At 39.1% G+C, this 21,710-nt stretch overlaps 4 protein-coding genes across 13 annotated transcripts; 2 read left to right on the top strand and 2 right to left on the bottom strand.

Moving 5' to 3' along the window:
- Nucleotides 1-469: 469 nt before the first annotated feature.
- On the bottom strand, nucleotides 470-21,700 carry LOC124303222 (spermatogenesis-associated protein 20). Of its 7 annotated transcripts, none has more exons than XM_046760186.1 (13): nucleotides 5,271-5,689; nucleotides 4,800-5,172; nucleotides 4,558-4,701; nucleotides 4,373-4,462; nucleotides 4,063-4,305; nucleotides 3,791-3,970; nucleotides 3,500-3,709; nucleotides 3,220-3,412; nucleotides 2,986-3,154; nucleotides 2,701-2,909; nucleotides 2,437-2,636; nucleotides 2,069-2,336; nucleotides 470-1,228 (listed from the first exon to the last, which is right to left on the bottom strand). In XM_046760186.1, exons 1-12 carry the CDS (start codon nucleotides 5,402-5,404, stop codon nucleotides 2,076-2,078), a joined length of 2,406 nt encoding a protein of 801 aa, XP_046616142.1. In that variant the 5' UTR covers nucleotides 5,405-5,689; the 3' UTR covers nucleotides 470-1,228; nucleotides 2,069-2,075. The 7 variants fall into 7 exon arrangements, with proteins under 7 accessions (XP_046616142.1, XP_046616140.1, XP_046616141.1 ...); XM_046760184.1 differs by lacking the exon at nucleotides 470-1,228 and adding an exon at nucleotides 1,309-1,931; XM_046760185.1 differs by lacking the exon at nucleotides 470-1,228 and adding an exon at nucleotides 1,309-1,931 and having other exon boundaries at nucleotides 2,072-2,336.
- LOC124303228 (SUMO-conjugating enzyme UBC9-B) lies at nucleotides 6,107-7,939 on the top strand. The gene is made up of 5 exons (XM_046760197.1): nucleotides 6,107-6,238; nucleotides 6,336-6,406; nucleotides 6,849-6,932; nucleotides 7,008-7,270; nucleotides 7,357-7,939. Exons 2-5 carry the CDS (start codon nucleotides 6,341-6,343, stop codon nucleotides 7,421-7,423), a joined length of 480 nt encoding a protein of 159 aa, XP_046616153.1. The 5' UTR covers nucleotides 6,107-6,238; nucleotides 6,336-6,340; the 3' UTR covers nucleotides 7,424-7,939.
- Nucleotides 8,444-10,352, top strand: LOC124303227 (vitamin K epoxide reductase complex subunit 1). Its single transcript, XM_046760196.1, has 3 exons — nucleotides 8,444-8,781; nucleotides 9,122-9,219; nucleotides 9,367-10,352. Exons 1-3 carry the CDS (start codon nucleotides 8,522-8,524, stop codon nucleotides 9,582-9,584), a joined length of 576 nt encoding a protein of 191 aa, XP_046616152.1. The 5' UTR covers nucleotides 8,444-8,521; the 3' UTR covers nucleotides 9,585-10,352.
- On the bottom strand, nucleotides 9,651-19,919 carry LOC124303221 (uncharacterized). 4 transcript variants are annotated; one of them, XM_046760181.1, is made up of 12 exons: nucleotides 19,379-19,919; nucleotides 17,465-17,571; nucleotides 16,819-16,855; nucleotides 16,184-16,353; nucleotides 15,913-16,098; nucleotides 13,392-13,607; nucleotides 13,069-13,318; nucleotides 12,589-12,990; nucleotides 12,293-12,513; nucleotides 11,974-12,223; nucleotides 11,477-11,882; nucleotides 9,651-11,366 (listed from the first exon to the last, which is right to left on the bottom strand). In XM_046760181.1, exons 2-12 carry the CDS (start codon nucleotides 17,528-17,530, stop codon nucleotides 10,835-10,837), a joined length of 2,736 nt encoding a protein of 911 aa, XP_046616137.1. In that variant the 5' UTR covers nucleotides 17,531-17,571; nucleotides 19,379-19,919; the 3' UTR covers nucleotides 9,651-10,834. The 4 variants fall into 4 exon arrangements, with proteins under 4 accessions (XP_046616137.1, XP_046616139.1, XP_046616136.1 ...); XM_046760183.1 differs by having other exon boundaries at nucleotides 19,660-19,919; XM_046760180.1 differs by lacking the exon at nucleotides 19,379-19,919 and adding an exon at nucleotides 19,107-19,143.
- Nucleotides 21,701-21,710: the final 10 nt, after the last annotated feature.

Genomic DNA, 21,710 nt, shown 5'->3' with positions numbered 1-21,710 from the left:
TTATCATAAAAACTTGTAGATTTTCACGAAAATTTGTATTTTTTCGTTAAAAAATCTACATAATTAACAATTCTTTGCGAAAAACTACGCATATTTATAATTTTTTACTAAATAATACGAAATCGCCCAATTTCTATAAAAATTCGTAGTAGCGGTAGAAATTTTCACCAGGGCGAGCTTTTATAATGCATTTTGCTGATTACACGAAGGAGGAGAGTAAGCGATCGATTTTTACTATAGGTTTACCAAAAAACATATACACGGTTGATTATAGATAAACTAAAGAGGGTTGAGGGGTAGGGGGAAGGGGGGAAGGGGAAGCTATGGAATGTTTTTTGCCTGCTGTGATATCACAGGGGTGGTTTCTTCCTCAACTTTGTTGTTCAAGCGTATTAATAGAACGCTAAAATACCTGGATATACATAAAAACGTGTTTCACGGTCGAAAAGCCAAGCTTTTTACAATAAGTCCCAGTTTACACACCGTATTGTTGATGTGAAAATAATTTATTCCGCAATAAAACGTGTCTAAGAACAGTTTCTGCATTACGTCACGCTAGAAATTAAGTCGCGGTGGTATTTCTTTTATAGAGTTAATCCGATCGTTTGGATTGAGAATTTTTATCACGCGCTTTGATAATAATATTTCACATTAAGCTCAAGTTACGTTAAATCTCAGGGTCTTGGCTTTTGGAGAAAAATTTCTTTCCTACACTCTGATCTGAAACGACTTCTCGGAGCGACGGACGTTGCATTCCGCGACTCGAAGAATGCTATTCATATCCTGTACCGGAATCGTCGTCCGTCACGTAAAATTCCAACTTTTCATCGTTCCCACGTAAATTCGGAAAATTCTCCGAAGCATTTTCTTCCGTTAGACGTAATGTTATTGCGAGGATCGGCAGCGGCATCGGCCAGCAGCAATCCATAAGATGATACGAAGCCCAAAATATTTTCCTAGAGGCAGTCATATAAACAAAATTGTAGCGCATCGCAACGGCGCCCGTTGAAGCACCCTAATTTTAGAACCGTATAAACCACCACGTCTTGACCATGTTCTAATCGGAAACGTTATACGCATATGTATACACGAAGTTCAAGTCTTTAAACGCTCGAACCTTAGCTGCTTTAAATTTTCGCACGTGCAAAACTACCGAGCATGCAATGTAATCCGCAAATTCCCTCAACTAACAAATAATTTCCTAATCAATTACCAATTCCCTGCGGATCTGGAAATAGAAAATAAGGAATCAAAACGTAGCGAACATTTGCCAAGCATTATAATACACGTAAATATTTGAACTGTATAAACCTTATAATATCAAATTCTTTATTTCGACGCAGGTATACATGATATACGCAGAAATAAGTTATTCTTGCGTCTGAATTATATACATACATTTCTGGTCTTCTAAATGTAACGCTTATTTATAGTAAACTTTGATTAGCATCGGCGGATTAATGTGGCTGCAGACTCGACGATAGAAAAAAAAAAAAAAAAAAAAAAAGAGTTCGAAATAAAACACATTAGACGTGCAGGGATCCATTAAGCGTTCAAGTTCGGAATAACAATTTGTTCGATCAGTGAATCTCGTGAAAAAGTTGCAAATTACAAAATTCACTCAAGTCATATATTTTAACTAACGAATTTTCCAAAAAAAGAATTACGAAATATCACACAAGGATGCAACAAATAATTTAAAAACTTTCTAAAACCTGATTGCAGTTGGTTACTTGATTACCAATATTTGATATCGCATTAGTATTGAACTGTAAATCAGCTAAGAATTTAACAAGATATTAAAATGTGATTATCAATTGAACCGTCAGCTATTGAACAGTCTCAATGTTATTATTTAAATCTGTTAATCCCTGTGGTTAGGCTTAGACGTAAATTACGTAATTGAGTTTCGTGATGAAGTATTTTTAGTTCTGAAAGCGAAAGTAAGAAAAAAACTAAATACTTTTCAAAATACTTTTACGTACCATATGAATACATAAATGTATATTCACAACAGTAACAACATTTTTCATTTATACATATGCATAAATTTTAAGTAATAACTTACTGTTGATCTATGGTTTTGCGTCAAGAAGCCTGGCAAGCTGATCCGGTTCTGTAACTGGTAGCGAACAAACGTGACGATGACATACGTAGACCGTTGCTCTATTGTTGAGAGACTTCATGTTGAGGATAACTTTGCTTTTGCGAAATAAAATATTCTCCGGATCTTGGTGATCAACTAAGAGTAGTACCCGTCCGGGAACAAATTTCTCACGAATAACATTCAATAGCAGTGTCGTATCTGCAGCGTCCTTTTTACCAACCACGTAGATCTTGAAGAAGCAGAGAGTCGGGCATAAAACTTGTCATTTGCGTTCGTTCGGTTACCAAGGGCTTTGCCAACATCTTATGATTCGAACGTTATGTACTCACCTGCGTCATTGAATCGTGGTAATGTAGCAGAGCAGACACGAGTTCCGGTAGAGCAGCGGGAACACGCGTAAGAGATTCTCTGGATGCAATTAGTATTTTGGAAGATTTATCGTTGAACTCCGCATGATCGAGGTAGGCGTTCAATCGTAACAAATTTCTGCACGCTATAGAATTACTTGACGGTTCGGCTCCGTCGTGATCTGTAAGAATGTAATATTATACACTAGCATCTAGTCACCAATTACCATGTAATCTTGATCTAACCATCTTTAAGCCTTAGAATTGCTGTGCGATCTTCCTCGGTTGTAGCAAAATAACCGCCAGCTACAGGATCCCAGAACAAATTGTCCTGTATATCCTGCAATTTTTCAGCAAATTCAAGCCAGTGCGTGTCCAGCGTTGCTTCGTATAAATCGAGCAACCCTTGGACCATGAAAGAGTAATCACCGTGAAATCCATTTATCGGTACACTCCTAAATATTTATATTTCATCAGGTAATAGTCAGTGTTTTCTCTATCGCTAAAACAACTTTTGACAGACTGACTCACGTTTGAGTAATTGTACCTCCTCCCCCATTGTAACAGCTACGTAATAACAAGCCGTTCTCCGCGTCAAATAAGTAACGTTCAACAAAGGCAGCCGCCTTCACAGCAAACTCTATGTAATTCTTGTTGTTCAATGCAAAACCAGCTCTTGACAATCCGCTGATTATTAATCCTGTGTGTATATTTTTTTAAATATTTTTTTATAACGTAGGTATTTGGATACTCTTTAATATTTACCATTCCATGATGTAACTATCTTGTCGTCCAGATGAGGCCTGGGCCTCTTCAATCTGACTTGGTACAATATTTCACGAGCCTTTTGCAAATAATTATTCACATCTTCGAAGCTTAAATCAAAATGCTCGGCAGTCTCGGCCAAACTGCCGTAGGCTATCAGTACATTCTGTCCCTTCAGCTCTCCGTGAGGATCCTAGAAAAATGATTCACTTTTCGAGTCCTTGTACAGTAATAGGAAGCTGATGTGATGGTAGCAAGTTCAAAAATTGATTTTACGAACTTGCAAATGACCAACATTCCCCTCAGGCTTAACATTGTAGTGAAAAGCAAATAGATCCGATAATTCCAAGTCTTTTTTTCCGGGAATGGGTTTCCCAAGGAGACTTTTTATATCTCCGTAAGTCCACACGTAAAATGCACCTTCTTTTTTTTCCCGAGAATCGTGAGAAGGTAACGAATCTGCATCCTCTGCATTATAGAATCCACCTGCCTGGAAGAAATGTATCATATAGTTGAAAAAAGGAAAGAAAATAGTACCGCTCTATTTTTATTCTGTTCAGTAGCTACTGACCTGGTGACGCAGATCTCGGGTAACATATGTGACAATGTCGTCGACAATATCAGCAAATATAGTATCTTTTGTTATAACAAAAGCATCTGCATAGGACCGTAGAAGTTGAGCTTGATCATATAACATTTTCTCAAAATGTGGTACATGCCATTTACCATCTACAGAGTATCGTGAGAACCCCTGAAGATTATTATTCTCAATATTAAAAAAAAAATTCTTTTTTATTAATACACAATAAATTGTAAGGTAGGAATAGCTTCGGGTGGCTGTACCTGACCAATGTGATCATGAATCCCTCCATTAGCCATTTTGGTAAGAGTAGTTAAACACATATTCAAGCATTCCTTGCCAGATTCGCTTGACGGATCCCTCGAGTAGGCGTGAAATAGAAAGTTCAAATTAACTGGCTGGGGAAACTTTGGGGCGTCTGTAAATCCGCCAAATTCGTTATCATAGCTGCCTGCCAATTGCTGCACGCAATTTAATCCACAATCAACTGATGGCTCAGCTGCTTCCTGTTTATAGAAAATAAACTTGACTCAGCAAAAATTTCCAAGCTGCTCTACCGTAGAGCAAACATACTTTATGTAGACTTTCCACACCAACGGATCGCTTCAATACTTCAAGGATTCTGTTGCCAGAATTTAATACATCACTCCTGCTCTCAATCCACTGTAAACAACAAATATCAACACTGGAGATATAATAGGAATAAATCGGTGAAAAAATGGAATACTTGGCAGATAAATATCACGTTGAATATGTACTTTGTGTGCAACAGTCGTCAATACAGTTTTAAAACCAGGTTGACCATACTTGTCGACAGGGGGAAAATAGGTTCCTCCTGTAACAGGGGTCAATTCGGGGGTCAAAAATACGCTCATTGGCCATCCACCGTGTCCAGAAATAGCCTGAAACAATTTAATGCAGGAAATGAGTTATTTCTCTTAGATATTTTCGTTAACATAACTTATAGAATGACATCTTAAATGAACATGTGTATATTTACTTGAATAAAAGTCATATATATTTTGTCAATGTCAGGTCTCTCCTCACGATCAACTTTCACATTGACGAAAAACTGATTCATAACACGCGCGATTTCAGGATTTTCAAAGGATTCCCGCTCCATGACATGGCACCAATGACAGGTGGAATATCCAACTGACAGAAATATAAGCTTGTCTTCACGCCGAGCCTTTTCGATTGCCTCGTCACCCCAAGGAAACCAATGAACAGGATTTGTTGCATGTTGCAAAAGGTAAGGAGACTTCTCAAATGCCAATTTATTTTGGGTTTTACTTTCAGAAGGTTCACCTTTCACCGTCGTCGAGGTCATTCTTACACTGTAAGGAACGAATAACCGTTCACTATGAATATATCTGTAAATGAATGAAAAACAAATATCATTATCAGACTATTTAAAACCAATTGTTGGCTTTATCATGTTTACGAATTTTCTCTCCATGGATATACGAACCTTTTGCTATGATAGTTGTTGACTACCTGAAGCAGTTTAATGTCCTTGGCGGAGAATTTTTTGAATTGATGTTCAGAAGAAAAGCGACGAATTGATGTCCATATTGAACATCTTCGCGGAATCATAACATACATATGTGTTAAAATATAATATTATAAATAATAATTATTGAGTAATTTTCACTTGAATAATTATATAACGAGTTTCAAATTAACCTTATCGCAAAGTGAGAAAAAGATAATAACGTTCATAGGTATACGTGTTGCGTGTATGCGCAATTTTATTTACACATGATTATATACGGCACGTATACCTATACCAAAGCCTATACCAATTCGTTCGCATGTTAGTGCGTATAAATATTTATCACATACACTATTTTGCATTTGGTCTGACAGTTTTGATGATAGTTTTTGACGTTTGACCTACCTTTTCCCCGTGGCTATGTAACCAGCTGAGAACCGCAACGTGGTGTTAAATACTCCTCATACAAAGTAGCTTACATCCGGTCGAAGGATCGACGTTATCACCCAGGATTCCTAGGGATAATTTGATAATGGTGCAATTTTTTGTTTCCCAACTTTTCGAAAAGAAAGGCTTGGGCAAAGCTGTCGATCAGCTGGTTTTTCAATACGGATTAATCAGATAAGCACAAGCCTTTCAGCTCCTTCATTTTGAAAATGTGGGAAATAAATGCATATCCGTTTTTAATTGGCTGCACTGGGTGCGCATGCAATTTCCCTAATTTTCAACTAATGGCAAAGGCGTAAATCTAGGGAAAACGCACTCAGTGCAGCCAATTGAAAACGCTTTGAGCACAGTAGAAAAGTGCACACTGCACATCAAAAATCGGAACACACTGCGTTCTCCATGGTTCATCGTATTTGTCGTTGCCGCTAAAAAGCGTAAAGAGTCGTTGCGAAATTCGGATTTCGGGCTTAGGAAGTGCCAAGGCATTCGAACCTACGGTGTGTGTACCAAAGTGCTAACATTACAAGCAAATAACCACGTGCCGCGGCGATTAAGCTCACAGAGAGCCTTGCTAAGCTTGGACTAATTTTGCAGATTTAATGTCAGGCATCGCGATCGCCAGACTCGCTGAGGAGAGAAAAGCATGGAGGAAAGACCATCCATTTGTAAGTATTATCTTGTCACTTCTATTACTGCATTGCACTTTTGGATGAAACCGGGTCATTTGGATGGTCCCAAGTTAACCATTTTACCTAGTCAACCATCCCTCCCATTATTACCTGGCCGTAAGGGCATAATAAACCCTCCGAATACATAAATCATGTCATGAAACATTGTCGTCCACATACACACGCACACACATGTAAAAAGTGCACAGATCGATCTCATCGTTTTTACCTCAAGTGGTCTAAATTTTTTTTGTTTTTGAATGGGAAAATTTTTCTTCTGAAACCAGATAACCAAACCTAACCTATCTCTTATTCCTTTTGGGTATCTTCATTTATCGAATTACTTGTGCTGAGATCCGAGGCTGTATGTGACATGCTCAAAATTTGTTACAAACACCCAGAGGCAGCCAGATTTTGAATTTCATTTGTTTACTTACAGGGCTTTGTAGCTCGGCCTACAAAAAATCCAGATGGAACACTTAATTTGATGAGCTGGGAATGTGCTATACCTGGAAAGAAAACTGTAAGATATTGCAAGTCGTTGCTCCTAAAAATCTGCCTTGAATTTATTAAAATCTGATGGTAATTTTCTTTGTAGACTCCATGGGAAGGCGGGCTGTACAAGTTGCGAATGATATTCAAAGACGACTATCCTTCCAGTCCGCCAAAATGCAAATTCGAGCCCCCACTTTTTCATCCTAATGTTTACCCTTCTGGTACTGTATGCCTATCTCTCCTAGATGAAGAAAAGGACTGGCGACCAGCCATAACAATCAAGCAAATCTTGCTAGGAATCCAAGATTTACTTAATGAACCAAACGTTAAAGATCCCGCCCAAGCAGAAGCTTACACTATTTACTGGTGAGTACTCAACGAGGCATAGATTGAGTTTTTTTTTTTCCAAGTCTACAGCGACAACATCACTTATTGAAACTCAATTATTGCAGCCAGAATCGTTTGGAATATGAAAAACGAGTGAAGGCGCAGGCAAGAGCAATGGCACCGCAAGAATAAAAAACACGAACGTTCCACCTACCACAAAGCAAAACTTTATTTTCTAAGCCTGCAACAAATATAATATAACATAATGCAAACTATATACAAATAATTTTTCCCCCACTTACAATTTACATGACCATAAATGTTGCATACATATACATAGGTAAGTATAAACAGAATCATCATTTTATTTTCTTCTATGTATAATTATCAATGAAATTGTTTATTATCAACGAGTGCTCGATATCAGTGAGATTATCTTCTGCCTGATAAATTAATAATTATCCTATTCGAAATCCATGCCAAGGACAATTATCCTTCATTATATAATGTACATGTAAGAAAAGAGGAAAAAATGTGTTACACATCGTTAGACTTATAATGACTCTATGCGCAAACCGAAGATCAGGTTTTGCAAATGTAAATCTAACCATGATTATACTATAAAATTATTCTAGGAAGCTGAGTCGATTAATGTTTGTCTCTAAGTATTTATACTCGATGTATCCAATAAAATTTGTGTAAAAATAGGAGCTTTGATAGCGTAGTCTCAGAAAAGGACGTCATATAGTGAAGAGAGGAAATTACATTTATTTTTTTATTTTTTCTTGTTTTTTTTTATCATTAAAATATTCCACATATCGTTTTACATTGTTCTGTCGATTAAAATCAATAAACAAAAAATTAATATGAATTTTAAATCGAAGCCTCATTACTTCAAACCAAATTTCAAGCCTTTCAAAATAGTTTCTGCATTCTCGTCATTATACACATTATGAAGTTATGACATTTACTTGGAAATAATGTCACTATGATTTCGGAGTGATGTTCATTGAGCATGTAATAAATTGCTCAGCACGCTGCCTCGAGCAAAGTCTAGTAATTTAAAATATTCAATGGCTATTCATGCGCAAGTAGGTTAAAGTCATCGATTGATATATCGATCAATGAAATCTGCTATTCACAGATGACACTGTGTCCATCGCTTTAATCTTCTTAATCCACGTCAAAGCCGGCGCATGTGTGCGCCGGACCCGAGAAGCAACCTGTAGCTGCGTAGCAGCCGCGAAACGCGATGGTGGGGCGTATTTTGTATTTCCTTACATTCGCCCGATGTACTTTGCTCATAGCGGCGGCGGCGGTTTGTATAGTGTGTCAATTGTCGGTGCTCGTGCAGTGTGCGTTCGAAATTCAAACATGCTGTTCAACTCGGTGAGTAAAATAAATGCGGGGATAGTGTCATCGTGCATTGTTGGATTTGCATTATCCTACTATGCATACATCGTTGAAACATCGAAGGAACACGACAGTTCCTACGAAGCCATGTGTGATATCAGCGAACATATCAGTTGCACCAAAGCCTTCATGTCTGAGTGAGTAATTTCACGTTATTCTTCCAAGAATTATCGCATCAAAGTTCATGACCCAGCCTGTAGTTTTAACATGCCCTATAAAAACCAACGTGCTTATCGCGTTGCCGAATTGAAGTTGGCTGCAGGTTGCTATTCCGCAAAATTTTTAATTCTTCTCAACTGTTTTTCCATCTGTCTAGTGATGAACAATCCATGCTGCAACTAATGTAAAAACTAGTAAAACGTCAACAATCTGTTATTAACCTTCAAGTGTGTTTGTACAAATTGTCATTGTTATAAAACTGAAAATCTGGGAGTCGTAATATTTGTTCTGTAGTACATTTTTTAAATGGCTTTTCAGATATGGAAAAGGATTTGGCATCATTCCAGAGAATTCGCCGTTCTATTTTCCCAACAGCATCTATGGACTGGTCTTTTTCGTCAATTTCGCATTACTAAGTATGCTTTTCTTCAGTTTTGTTTTTTTACTCTAAAAACGAGACACATTGACATTCTATAAATGCACAAAGTATTAGTATATACTGATTTAAACTTATTCCAAATCCTTAGATGTTGAAAATTATTATGTGTTTCCCTTCTTCACAGGTGTCTCTAATATGCTTGCTGCAACTACAATGCTCCTGATTTTGGGGGTCCTGGCTAACATGGGTTCAGTTTACCTCGCCGTTATCCTCTACAAGTTGCAGGACATATGCGTTGTCTGCATTAGTACTTACTTGGTCAACGCTGCTAATTTAACTCTTGCGGTCCGTAAATTTAATCTTTTGTCTGAAGGCAGTCCAAAGAAAAGAAAGGCCAACTAATGAGCTACTTTACTACCTAAAACCAATACGTTCAGGAGTCAGATGATTACAAGTTTGAGAATAGAATAAAGGTAAAAAAATATTGAATATTTTATTGACTTATTATATTGTACATATACTCGGTCTGTATATAAATACATATTTCTCTTTAAAGTCGTATTAAACTACTTCATATTAATTGTATTTAGTCATTTGAATTGAAAGATGTTGAAACTGGAATTATTAGAGAATAATTTCACCAATAACTTGTTACTCTCACTTTTATTTCATTATTGCGACAATAAATATTCAATGAATTATGAAATTTGAGGCCTACAACTAATCATAATATACATAATATAGAGTATCCTTTGATATTGCAAATTGATATGATGTATATTACGAGTATTAAACACAACACGTAATTAATAATTAAAAAATTTGGTTAGAACACGATTGATATATCTAAAGATATCTGACTATGAATCAATATTGGGTGAATATATCTATACAGAATAACATTTGTTACATTTCTTGCTATTAATAATTGAGTATTGGCTGGGTCATACAATACAGGTCTTACTAAAAACGAATATCAACTTATGTGAAGATACAACAAAGTAAAAGTAATTGATCGTGTATGCATTGATACTGTTCATTTACTAAAGAGACTTGGATTCAGAACAAAAACTGTTGTTACAGTACCCAATTTCTCCATGTATCCTTTATGTAAATTATTCAGCAACTACGTTAATCTTTCAATTCTAAACACTTTAAACGTCATTATTATTGTGTAACAAAAAAATATTACATTAGTCACTCGACGATACTTTACAAAGTTACAATTGTCTAAACCTGTGACGCTACTTATGTAATTAATTGGCTGCAAAGCATAAATTTAATCCTACTAGAATGATCTTTCAAGGCACATATCATCAATCACCTGTCTGAGCTACTGTTCTGATCGAGAGCTGAAAATACCAATGATGTAGTGAAAACTTTGATGCCAAATCGTAACATAAATAATTATTCTGGCATACACAATTAAAACGAAACTCATTTGTTACAGTGGCAATATTTATCTGCAGCTTTCTTACAGATTATGTATGTTTACATATATTTTGGTTATATAACAGTCACTACATTACCCATGAAATTTTTAATTCGTCTCTGGGATGTATAGAGAGAAGTAATTTGTTTTCAATGGCAAATAAATCATCATTCCAAGCTAATCTTTTGGCAGTCAAAGTATCATCTTGTAAATGCAAATATCAGTATTCATACTTTGCTGCCTTAAATAAATCTCGATTACTACGGCTTATGCTTGCCAAAATTCCAGGACTTTTTAGTGGTGGAGTTTCATCCAGACGGTTAAGTTGCAAATTCGACTTGTAGGGAACAGAAGGATCGTTTGCTTCTCTATTGGCTTCGACGTTGAAGCTTTTGCTTCTCAATAATGATGATTTATAAGTTCTTTCAGGTTTACTTGGCACTGGGCTTGCATTATTCGCTGCTAACTTCGACGAAGTCACTGTGTTCTTGATAGAAATATTTATCATACTTCCATACTGCCGATTATTATTTATTGAGTGCGTTATCGCTGGTGGAGATTGAGACTTTTGCTGTCTTTGATTGGAACGAGGCCGCGTCAATGTTGAGGACGATGCATATGGTTGTCTGTTTTGGGTGTGCAACTTCCGTGGCAGGGTTTGTGTGCTCCGGAACTGTTCGTTTCTGTCATACTCATTTGCCAATCGACTCGTAGACTTGCTGAATCGACCGATAGAACTTGTAGGCTCAACTCTGTGCATAACAGGTAATACTCAAGACACTACATACGCTAAATATTATATTTTCCTCGAATGTTTCTGGCCTGATGTAAAAATTGCTACACATATCAGAGTGATGCTTACCTTGGCTCAGCATCTTGTCGACTTGACTGTTGATGATGTCTGCTTGTAGGTTTGGAGCCGCTGTATCCCATTTCACGTCCATAAATGCTCCCTCCGAATGGATCCTCACCCAAGTAATATCTGTGGACAGGTGGACCTCCTTCATTAGATTGCTGCCAATGTGCTTTAGCTGCTTTTGGGGATCGCGGTGGTCGTTCCGGTGGTTCGTTTTCTAAATCCGACTGAGTCACCAGAGGTATATTTTTATCAATAACATTATACTGAAGATAAGTTGATGTGTGGTCAGTCTGTGTTACAGACGAAGCTGTATTGTTCCGTTTGGTTTTCCTCTCCGAGCTCGCTGATCGTAGTTTGCCTACCAGCTTCCGAAAAGACTCGCCAATCTTGTATTTTGAATTGCTTGTTGCTAAGAACAGAGATTCTTACTTTAGATATGAGTTTTGCAAGAACTTTTTGCAAAATAACTTTTCTTCTAATCAACGCGATTGAAACGTCACCTTTTGGAGTCCGAGTGTTGACTGGTTGAGGTATTGCTTTCGTTACTTGATTTGGTGGAGGCTGAGCTGGAATCGGTGATGTAGAACGAGATCCACCAGAGATTTTAGGGCTCGGAATCTTATCGCTACGGGTTGCAAATTCTTCTTTTTGTATGGCACGGCTCCGGTTTTCCCATGTTCGTTGTACAACATTAACTGGACTGCCTACTCGTCCTATATTCTGATTTTTTTCTTCTTGTCTGGCCAAGAGCTAGAAAATACACACCGTTATTTTGTTTCCTCGAAACTCGTCAGGGACACTTATTGACAAGCTAATTACTTGTTCTCTAGCTCTTCGACGTAGTGGGGGTGAGGGCGCTTCCGGTGTATCCTGCAGTTCAATTTTATTCCTCAATTCATGATGCTGGTGACGCGACGATCCATAACTGTTTGAATATGTCCAATCAACTGGATTTCTTCCAGCTTCTTGATGTCCGTTGCTTCGGGCATTTTCCGGATAAGAGTTCATTGACGTATTGGATACCTGCAAGTTGTGCTTTTCTAAAAACAAAATCAACGACGTTTCGTTAATATGTGCACAAAAAATGAAAAATGTAAATGATTGTATTCACCAACCTGCCATATTTTGGTTTTGATATCTTTCAGACCATTCACTAATCCCGTGATAGTACCCAGCTGAAGAATTCGAGTCTCGCCTATCCGCCTTCTTGGTCGGAGTCTGCTGATGACTAGAGTACGATGTACTTAGGTGGTTTCTGTCCCAGCCATTGTCTCGATCTCTCGAGGGAGACATCGGTAGAGATTTCATGGTTACATTGATGAAGCTCGTATTGGTTCCAGTTTGAACAGGTGGGTCGTCCAAGTCCAAGGAGCCGTGAGAGGAGCGAGATTCGCTTCCAAAATGGCTCTCAAGCCACTTTGATGTCTCCACTTTCCTCGCCTCATCCTCCTCTTCCAAGTCCAGAGGCTTTTTGGTCAACGCATCTTTACGGCTGATAGGCACATTTTCTGGGAGACCTAGAAACCTCTTATTTCAAATACGAGAAAAGTTTAAGCTCCGTAAAGTCTAATACCAAGAGTGTCATTTTTGAATACCAGAGTGTTTATGGAGGCGCGTGGTCCGCATCGTTGTAGGAACTGGAGGCCAATCTCCTGTCCTTTCTCCCTCAGTGTTTTCAGAGACGAATCGCATCTCACGAGCGACTCTTTCTCCACCTGAAACGTAGTCAACCAGCTCTTCGTCTTTCTGTTTTAAAAACCTGTGAGACCCTTCTTTTCTCACTTCCTTTTCATCGTCCCCATAATCTACTGCCTCCTTATCATCTGGCACCTCGTCGTCATTTACCTGTAACCAAGCCATTAATCATTTCTAGGGACAGGTTTTCAAATTGCAGTATACCTATTAACTGGTCACATACCTCCTCGTGTTCTACGGTACGTTTAGTTTCAGTAATGATACGACCATCGGCTTGAATTTGACTCTTCTGTAGTTTGTTCTCTGTGTCCGTTACTTTATTACTTCTCGTCGTGTGCTGAACCACACGTGGTCCAGTTACAGGCACAACTTGCTTTGATGATTCCGCTAGAGCAGCCCTCAAGTCTCCCTTGTTGGTTTGAATAGCTTTCAAATAAACCTGGGAGTACAAAATACAAAGAAATTCATGAATTTTCAACAAAAACAATAATCGCATCTTACAATTAATTCACTCAAAAAGTATATAACTGATGATAAATAACTATGAGTAAATATGATCACAGTATAGTATAAAAATTCATTTAATGTTTTAATCCCGCGATACCGTCGATACACACGAGCGTTCACTTCGGCGACTATTTTTGCATCTGCAGAAAGGTGAGCTGTAAAAGAAAGGTCATTCGTTAGGTCGCGCACCTGCTTTCGATTTGCATACCGATATAACGTTGTACAGTAGATGGATAGATGTATCACGGCGTATAATTTATGAATTCGATAGCTATTAAGGTTTATGTACTAATTATTCCTCGGCTTTTTCATCGAGTCAACGTTTATTTGTATAGACTTTCTCGCTATTTGCAACGTATACTTTTTAAATTTATAATGACAAAGTAATCGAGGACAATTCGTGCTTTAAACAACTATTGTAACAATATGTGTTGTGCATACAAATTTACTCGTGTAAACGAACGGGCTCTCAAGAGTTATAATGAATATACCGTTACCAATTACCACCTACAACTGTTTGTTTGAATTTTTTAGTTCACACGGATTCAGGACTTTCTTCAAAACGTTATAGTTTGACCCAAGATGATAAACCGGAGAAATATTTCATCGACGTGTAACGTACACGGCCACAGAATCGTTCCGTGCAGATTAAGACTTTTTGGAGAGGAACTGCAGACTTCTCTGGGAGCAATAAACATGAAATTTATTCTCATTCGAATTAGTTTGTACACTTGGCGTGATTCAAAAATCGTTAATTTCCGATGGAATCGAACACGAAGTAGAATGTATACGCCTAACGTGACCGCAAGGTGAGGAGATCGGACCGTGCAACAGGGTAATATATACTGCGAGCAGTTTAAGACGAGAATCGCCTGCAGAATCGGGGGCGATGACATCGGAGCTACGCCTCGGACCAGCTCGGCTACAGCTGGCGATCAACCGCGTCCTTGAACTCCTAAAAACCGGCAGAGATGATCAGGAAACAAGAATCTGGACCACTCGTGCGGGGAAAAATGAAGTCGATCACAGGAGAAGGATCACCCGCACAGCGATGAACCCTCTTCTAATTGTAAATGAACTTTCGTCACACCTTGAGCGCGGTTCTTGTTAAACAGAGGTATATTATATGTATACACAAACGCGTTTACCGATATGCATTTATGAATCTCCAAGTACGAGTGCCCGCAAATACGACGATACAAGAAGAGATCGATCATGAACGCTTTAACGAATACTTAAAGAGTAATTGCCTCAAATTTTACGATCGATTCATTGATCGGAGCGGATACCTAGCGTTCTGCGAATTATTTCTGATTGGAAAATCGTTTTGGTACTATGTTTCTTGATGGGCAGCTGGTGTGAGTTTTGTGCGAATGTAAAGATGCTGGAGCCGGCGAACTCGTCTCACCGTCCGTCCGATTTTCGGAAAAATTTCTATCGTACGTAATATCGCGACAAGGTTGTTATCTAAACTCACAGTTAATATCAGTCTGGGTCAGTCCGCGACCCCACGGAACAAGTAACGCGTTGTTGACTCTCGGTGCCTTCGCAGACTCGCGAGACTGATCCCGAGACTACCGCGAAGAATCAAGTGAAGGGAGAGAGAGAACAAGAGAGGGAGAAAAACGGAGAGAAAAAGATCAAGAGTTTCTTGTACGTGTTTCATTCCTGACATATACTGTACCGTATATCTTACACGTGCACATAGGTTTACATGTATATGTTTGCGTGTCACCGATTCACCGCGATGATTATAATAGTAGCAGCTATAATAACTGATTCCCCGAACGTCGATGGTGAAAACTTGTAAAGAGACAGATATTTTATTGCACAGAAATCTGCATCGATCGATTATAATTGTTAAATATCAACGTATATAACGGATGCTGTGTTCGAGTTTTCAAATTGCTTTAAGCTTTATATATATTAACTATTATTACACACAAGAGCTTTCACTTTGCACTGTGACAATTCGATACCGGGTATTGTATTCCTATGGTATACCTATCTGTATACAGACTAGCTACCATGTTTAGATCGAGAAACAATAATGCTTTGGTTCAAATATTGGCGAAAGAATTTACCTCCTATAATACACGTACCTAGGTACGCAATTGTTTCATTTTTAATAGCTTTGGCCATCTCGCGTACGATGCGTTCATTCATTCGTTCGTTCGTCATACATACTTGGTAAATCTAAAATGTACAGAGCAACGAATAGTCGATGGTCGCATTACCTCGTCGGAGATGTCGCCTAGTTGTTGACGGTCCTCCGTCTCGAGGCGTTCCTCGATCTCTTCCCTACTCCTCACCACCGTCTCGTTAGATTCCTTTTGCAATATGCTCGGAGTTCCGGACGATTCGTGACCCGCACGATCCTCGGTCCACTCGATCTCTTTCGGCTCATCACCGGCAGTCTTGCGCTGCAATTACACGCGTCGAATGGTCATGCACTCGTTGTTTTCCCCTGGTTAGTTTACGGATTTCTGTAAAGCGTGTAAAACCCACCTCGTGGGTCGTGTGCTCCTGCTGTTCCACGTCCTCGGTGGTATTCGTAGTGACGACCGGCCCCGAGTCGACGACCACCTCGCCGTCCTCGAGGACAACCTGCCGTTTCACCCGTGTTTCGATCTGCCGCGTCGTCGTGATCTCCTTCTTTTTTCGCGTCTCCCATTCCTCTGTAATTATCGTCAATTTCTAATTCATCCAGTTTGTAGAATATAATCGCCTCGCGATGCGGCTCGTGACTGTTCGCAGTGAAACGCTGCTGCGTTTACAAGTATAATGTGCAAACATTCGAATGCAGTATGTAGGTGTAGGCGCAATATCACCGGCTTTAAAATCATATATGTCCACAAATCAATCAAACGGTTCTTGCGACCGGCTTTCAATGATACATATAGATATAACAGAACGACACGACTTGGCTTTCTCCTTAAGGAAAGGGCCGCAAGAAATCAGATGTTTACATATAGCGGCTGCGCGTACAGTTCCGGAGGAAGTGAAAATCCAAATATCGTCGATTTATTTTCATACCAAGTGTAGAAATATACTTATATATGTCACGTGAGTGGGATTTTCCTTTCCGCATTTACAAAAATAGTATAATTAAATTTATACATTTCACTAAAAATGTAGCTCACCTTCTTTGACTGTAGCAACTGCGTTTTCATGATCGATCTGCAAAAAAAAAAAAAATCTTGTACGATCATGTAATTCAGAAAGAGAATAATTACGGTTATTTTTTTTTTTTTTTAATACTTCTTACGAACAATATACAGAAAATCTGAGACGCGCGTGAAATTTGTAGGTATTTTTCAACTTGAATTCTGATCACATATAGCCTGCAGTCTTTCGTAGATGATCTAACTCTTAAACGTTTCACCTATAACCAGACATAATATTCAGAGTGACATCATCGTCGATGAATGTCCCAAGAGTCCGTATATCCGTGTAGAAAAGTTGGTTTTAGACATATATATCTCCACACCTGTTGTGAATGTAATATATTTCGACGCGAGTCGCATAATTTATTCTCTATAATAATTTTCCAGATATATTAGAATTTGTTCATAAACTTTAAAAGAAGAAATGTCATTCAATCTGCACTGCAATCTGCATGCAAGACGTGACGCATCTCGATCCTCGTACCTATCGATACGATCTTTTCGTAGTTTTAAACACGCAGATATATCGTTACGACTATCACGAATGTATTGTGATTTTTTTCCGCCGTGATTGCAGAGTATAGAATTTTGGCAAGATGATCATCGATACGAGAAAACTCACGTTTGCAGTGACTGACGCCGCGGCTGCGGGCCGGGCTTCGTATCGCCGCGTTGAAATCACCTCCATAGCATTTGATACTGTAGATCTGCGAGCTGCAAAGCCCGTGCCTATAATACAAAACAATTTCATTACGATTATAAAACTAGTTTTTACCATTACAATGATGCGCGTATACCCATGTATAATATATATACGTGTGTGTGTGTGTGTGTGTGTGTGTATACTTATATCTGTATAATCAAATATGGATAGAAGTTACGTACGCTATAACATGTTAGTCCGCCTACACGGAAGAAATTTTTTATCTAAATACACGTATACGGAAGAAGAGGGGAAAAAATAACGCAGAACGATAAGATAAACTGGGTGTTATTATAGTATAGTTTGTGCGATGTGTCAGAAAATTCGAATCCAATGTATATCTGGCATTGCCAAGTAACGCACGGTCTCTACGATAGCTACAGCTACGCGTATGATACATTCCTATAACATAAAATATCTGCAGAGGTACATGATTTGTAAATTAATATTTTATAGGCGTACGATCTTTACTTATTCGCGTCATTACGCGCTATTGCGGGGATCCTCACGCGGAAGTCGAAGGACGAGCTACGAGAGTGTATATGTGTAAAATATATATACATACATACGTATATATAAGCTTTGAAAACATCGGTGTATAGGTATGATGACGCGAGGATGGTGATCGCTAAAACGGGCGTGCACGACTCTACAAGTGTGTTACCAATGCAAACTCGCGTATACGAATCCCCGCGCGTGTGCCTTGATATATGTACACGTATCCACGTGTATAGGTAGGTATATATCTATTTAATCTATATGCGCGCAGACGCAATATTTGCGTAAGTCTGTCAGAGGAAAAGCTAGACCTCCTATGTATAGGCATGCAGGTGACAAATTTGTTGTTGACCTCCGCGAGGGTTCTGATGCTGCATAATTGACTATGTGGGATTCTATTTGGATAGGAATATAATGTAATGTCATTCTTGTCTTGCATCAAAGAATATACTATATTATTATGTATAGGTATATATAAATGTATATTTGAATGTTGCCGATTTAGTGACATTTTTTTTTTTTTCTTCTTGGTTCTCATTTAATTTCTACACATGACGTTATGAAAAAATTTAAAATGAAATTCTGGTTAATTACCTTATTGTTTTTATTATAATGGGAGACTTGAACGCTTAATGACACGCGACTTATCGACGCAATCGTGGGTGGCTATACGAGGATACTACGTGACGCTTGTTCACCAAGGCTGTGTGACCATTTTGAATGAAAATCGGTGGGAGCGGCACGATTATTTGACGTTCGTCGGATATTTTCCGCGGGCAAATAATACGGCTGATATATAAGCGCGGTGCGAATTGTGCGCATGTGTGAAAATCAGAATCATTGATGTAAAGTTTTTACACTTGCCGAAAGGGAGAAAAGGCAAAACTTGCGAAAATCAAATACGGGAATTAACCCATTTCGTTACAATGTATAGGATATGATTATGCCTGTACACCTAGAAATACGCGGGCGTGCACGCTTGCAAAATTTCATTCCTTGGGTCTGCGGGCGAAAATTGACACCGCGAACACAGCTGAGCTTACACCTTATGTATGCATAATACCTGTGACATGTGTACACCGCATTATAATATGCACTGTGCAAATTCTTAGCCTGCCACTTCCCACGTTCTCGTCGCACTTGCGCTCCGTTATATAATATTACTGGTTCGCGGTACCGTCTGCCGAATGCAATTTAAACTATTCGCGCGTGTCTATGAAGGAAATGAAAAACAAGTATTATATTGTATATATAAGTACGCTGAAAAATACGAGTATAATGATTGAAAAATCCATGCGTATTTATTGACGCAGTTTAAAAAAATACAAAACTTACGGGTGATTTCTGTGCGAGATTTTAACGAATTCAGTTGCCGGTCCAATCTCTTTCCCCTTTTCTTTCTCCGAATATGATAAATATTATAATAACGTCGTCGATGCTGGCATCTGATTAGTCATCTTGAATACGATTCTCGTATAAAGTAGGTGAGCGAATAAGGTGCGAAGAAAAAAAGTTGCGAGACGACGTTTTTACGGGAGAAATTTGTCGAAACTGCACTGCACCGCGGATATTTCCATTGAACGTTGGATAATATTCAATCAGGGCGAAAATCTCACCGCGACATCGAAAATACCTTTGAATCGGCTGCGTGTCGTGCGGTATAAACTGCCACTGGGATACTTTGACCGCGAACTACGAAGCGCTGCAGAAACGACGATCTACCGCGCAGGTCAGCCTATTCGAACAATTTGAATGAAACCGCAGGCGTTAAGAATGACTTGGCGCGCACCTGCAGCGTATAAAAAACAGTGAACAGTGCATAAGGCATGAGGCATGTGCGACTCGGATGTGACACTGGGAACTACTGACTCGGAGATTTGAGATCGAGCCTCGTCGACAACGGTGCTCGCGGATGGCGGTCGCGTGGTGGTGGTCAGCGTTCGGGTACACAGGTAAACTCATGTCAGTTATACTAGCTGCTGCAGCCTGAGCCTCCGTATCAAACGGCGACAAGTCCGAATATTGCGGATACATCGGGGTCGGCAAAGGCCGTCTATATATCCACCTATGCCTATGGATACCTTATACGTGTGTGTAATACGGTACCAAGTTTCGCTCGGATTCAACAGTACGGAATTAAAAGTTGAGAGTTGAGAGTCAAGAGTCGAGGCCCGCGTATCTTATGCTCGAGCTGTGGCACCGATGACGAGGAGGCAAAATGGGTCAAGAGGTCAGGAATGTACCTTGAGATCTGAGGATATATTCTGCGTCGCGAGACTCGGCCGTGTTTTATTATACACATTTATAGAACTACGGTTGTGTATGTACGTACCTTGTACGCACAAAACTTGTACAATTGTAGTATAGCTGTAGTGCCTACGTCAGCTGTACAAGACAGGCATAATATGCGTTGGCAACTCGTTAATTGTTTCGTCTCCGCCACTTGTATCGTGGGTATATACATACCTATATAATTACAATACAGTGACGTGCGTTATGTTTTGATACTTCCGCAAAATTTCGAAACCATTTGTTTTACGCTGTATAAAAACTTGTCGTGATCTGGAAAAGAAAAAACATTACGACTGAGAGTAGGATACTTCGGTTGTGGACTCGCTGCCTTATTTTTCCAACACGAATCGCGTAGTGTAAGCGTAGGTAGGCCAGTCGGTGCGACCCACGCGGGTTGAGACAAGCTCACCTATATGGCCCCAGAAGTGTGCAGATCTCCAAAGACGGTCCGGTCTGGCTAAATACAACGAGATAGTAAGATATTTATGGACCCGTATAACCGCCTGCGTGTTTCTTTCTATACGAACGTACGCAGTCTACGTATGCAAAAATGTACACAAAAGGTGTGCGTGTATAAGTGGATATACGTGTATACACGCATAATGATATCGCACCGTGGAACCGCGCGTAAAATTCCTGGTCGGAGATGTGGTCGTGCAGAATACGCTGCCGTGACGGACCTGTCGGATGCTGGGAGATATCTGGACCTTGCCAAATTCGACTCGATCGGAGAAAACTGTGACGACGAAAGCCTGCAGCTATACGTATACAACATAAATACAGCCTTGAAACTACTGATAATTTATTTAGTACTTATGCTGTGTCGGTTTAAGCAGCGAGAGGCGACCTACACGAATATGGCGCGTCAGCGAATGATCTGAAGGAGCTTTCTTCAAGTGGTCTAATCATTTGCTAATAACAATGTCAAAGATTATATTGATTGCAATACAGAGACATATTTATTTTCAGTTGAAAGTATACGTGTACGATTTAATAGGACGAGTTCTGTGCAATTGAATAATTATTGTGTAAAAATACACATAATTTCAATAATTTCCAAACATACTATGCGTCTAAATCCATTTATGTTCACAATCAACGTTTGCGGGATACGAAGGGTATACAGCCATATGCACTAAGGCCAGTTTCCAGTGATTCGCGAGATAGGCAAAAAAAAAACTCTAAATCAAAGTTTGAATCAAATCGCGCCTCATTGACCGCGAAAAATAGAGCGTGAAATATGCGACGAGCATAGACTTATAATAGCGATAGACTGCGCGGTCTGTGCACCGAGCTGAAGTCGTAATTAGGTATAATTAGATAGAGAGAGCATAACTGAAACCGGACCTCCTTGTCGTACGATCGAAAGAGTGGG

The sequence above is a fragment of the Neodiprion virginianus genome, chromosome 4 (genome assembly GCF_021901495.1).
Source record: "Neodiprion virginianus isolate iyNeoVirg1 chromosome 4, iyNeoVirg1.1, whole genome shotgun sequence".
NCBI classification, from domain to species: domain Eukaryota; kingdom Metazoa; phylum Arthropoda; class Insecta; order Hymenoptera; family Diprionidae; genus Neodiprion; species Neodiprion virginianus.
This window is presented reverse-complemented; position numbering and strand designations above follow the sequence as displayed.

Excerpts from the sequence above, each read along its gene's own strand:
- LOC124303222 (XM_046760186.1), bottom strand. The coding sequence starts at position 5,404 with ATGTATGTTATGATTCCGCGAAGATGTTCAATATGGACATCAATTCGT. Across the intron at positions 4,463-4,557 it reads TGACGACTGTTGCACACAAA|TGGATTGAGAGCAGGAGTGA; the intron begins GTACATATTCAA and ends TGTTGTTTACAG. Across the intron at positions 2,337-2,436 it reads ACCACGATTCAATGACGCAG|ATCTACGTGGTTGGTAAAAA; the intron begins GTGAGTACATAA and ends TGCTTCTTCAAG.
- LOC124303228 (XM_046760197.1), top strand. The coding sequence starts at position 6,341 with ATGTCAGGCATCGCGATCGCCAGACTCGCTGAGGAGAGAAAAGCATGG. Across the intron at positions 6,407-6,848 it reads GGAGGAAAGACCATCCATTT|GGCTTTGTAGCTCGGCCTAC; the intron begins GTAAGTATTATC and ends GTTTACTTACAG. Across the intron at positions 6,933-7,007 it reads CTATACCTGGAAAGAAAACT|ACTCCATGGGAAGGCGGGCT; the intron begins GTAAGATATTGC and ends TTTTCTTTGTAG.
- LOC124303227 (XM_046760196.1), top strand. The coding sequence starts at position 8,522 with ATGTACTTTGCTCATAGCGGCGGCGGCGGTTTGTATAGTGTGTCAATT. Across the intron at positions 8,782-9,121 it reads ACCAAAGCCTTCATGTCTGA|ATATGGAAAAGGATTTGGCA; the intron begins GTGAGTAATTTC and ends ATGGCTTTTCAG. Across the intron at positions 9,220-9,366 it reads CGTCAATTTCGCATTACTAA|GTGTCTCTAATATGCTTGCT; the intron begins GTATGCTTTTCT and ends CCTTCTTCACAG.
- LOC124303221 (XM_046760180.1), bottom strand. The coding sequence starts at position 19,128 with ATGCGGTGTACACATGTCACAG. Across the intron at positions 16,354-16,818 it reads AGTTGCTACAGTCAAAGAAG|AGGAATGGGAGACGCGAAAA; the intron begins GTGAGCTACATT and ends CGATAATTACAG. Across the intron at positions 11,367-11,476 it reads CGACAAGATGCTGAGCCAAG|AGTTGAGCCTACAAGTTCTA; the intron begins GTAAGCATCACT and ends TGTTATGCACAG.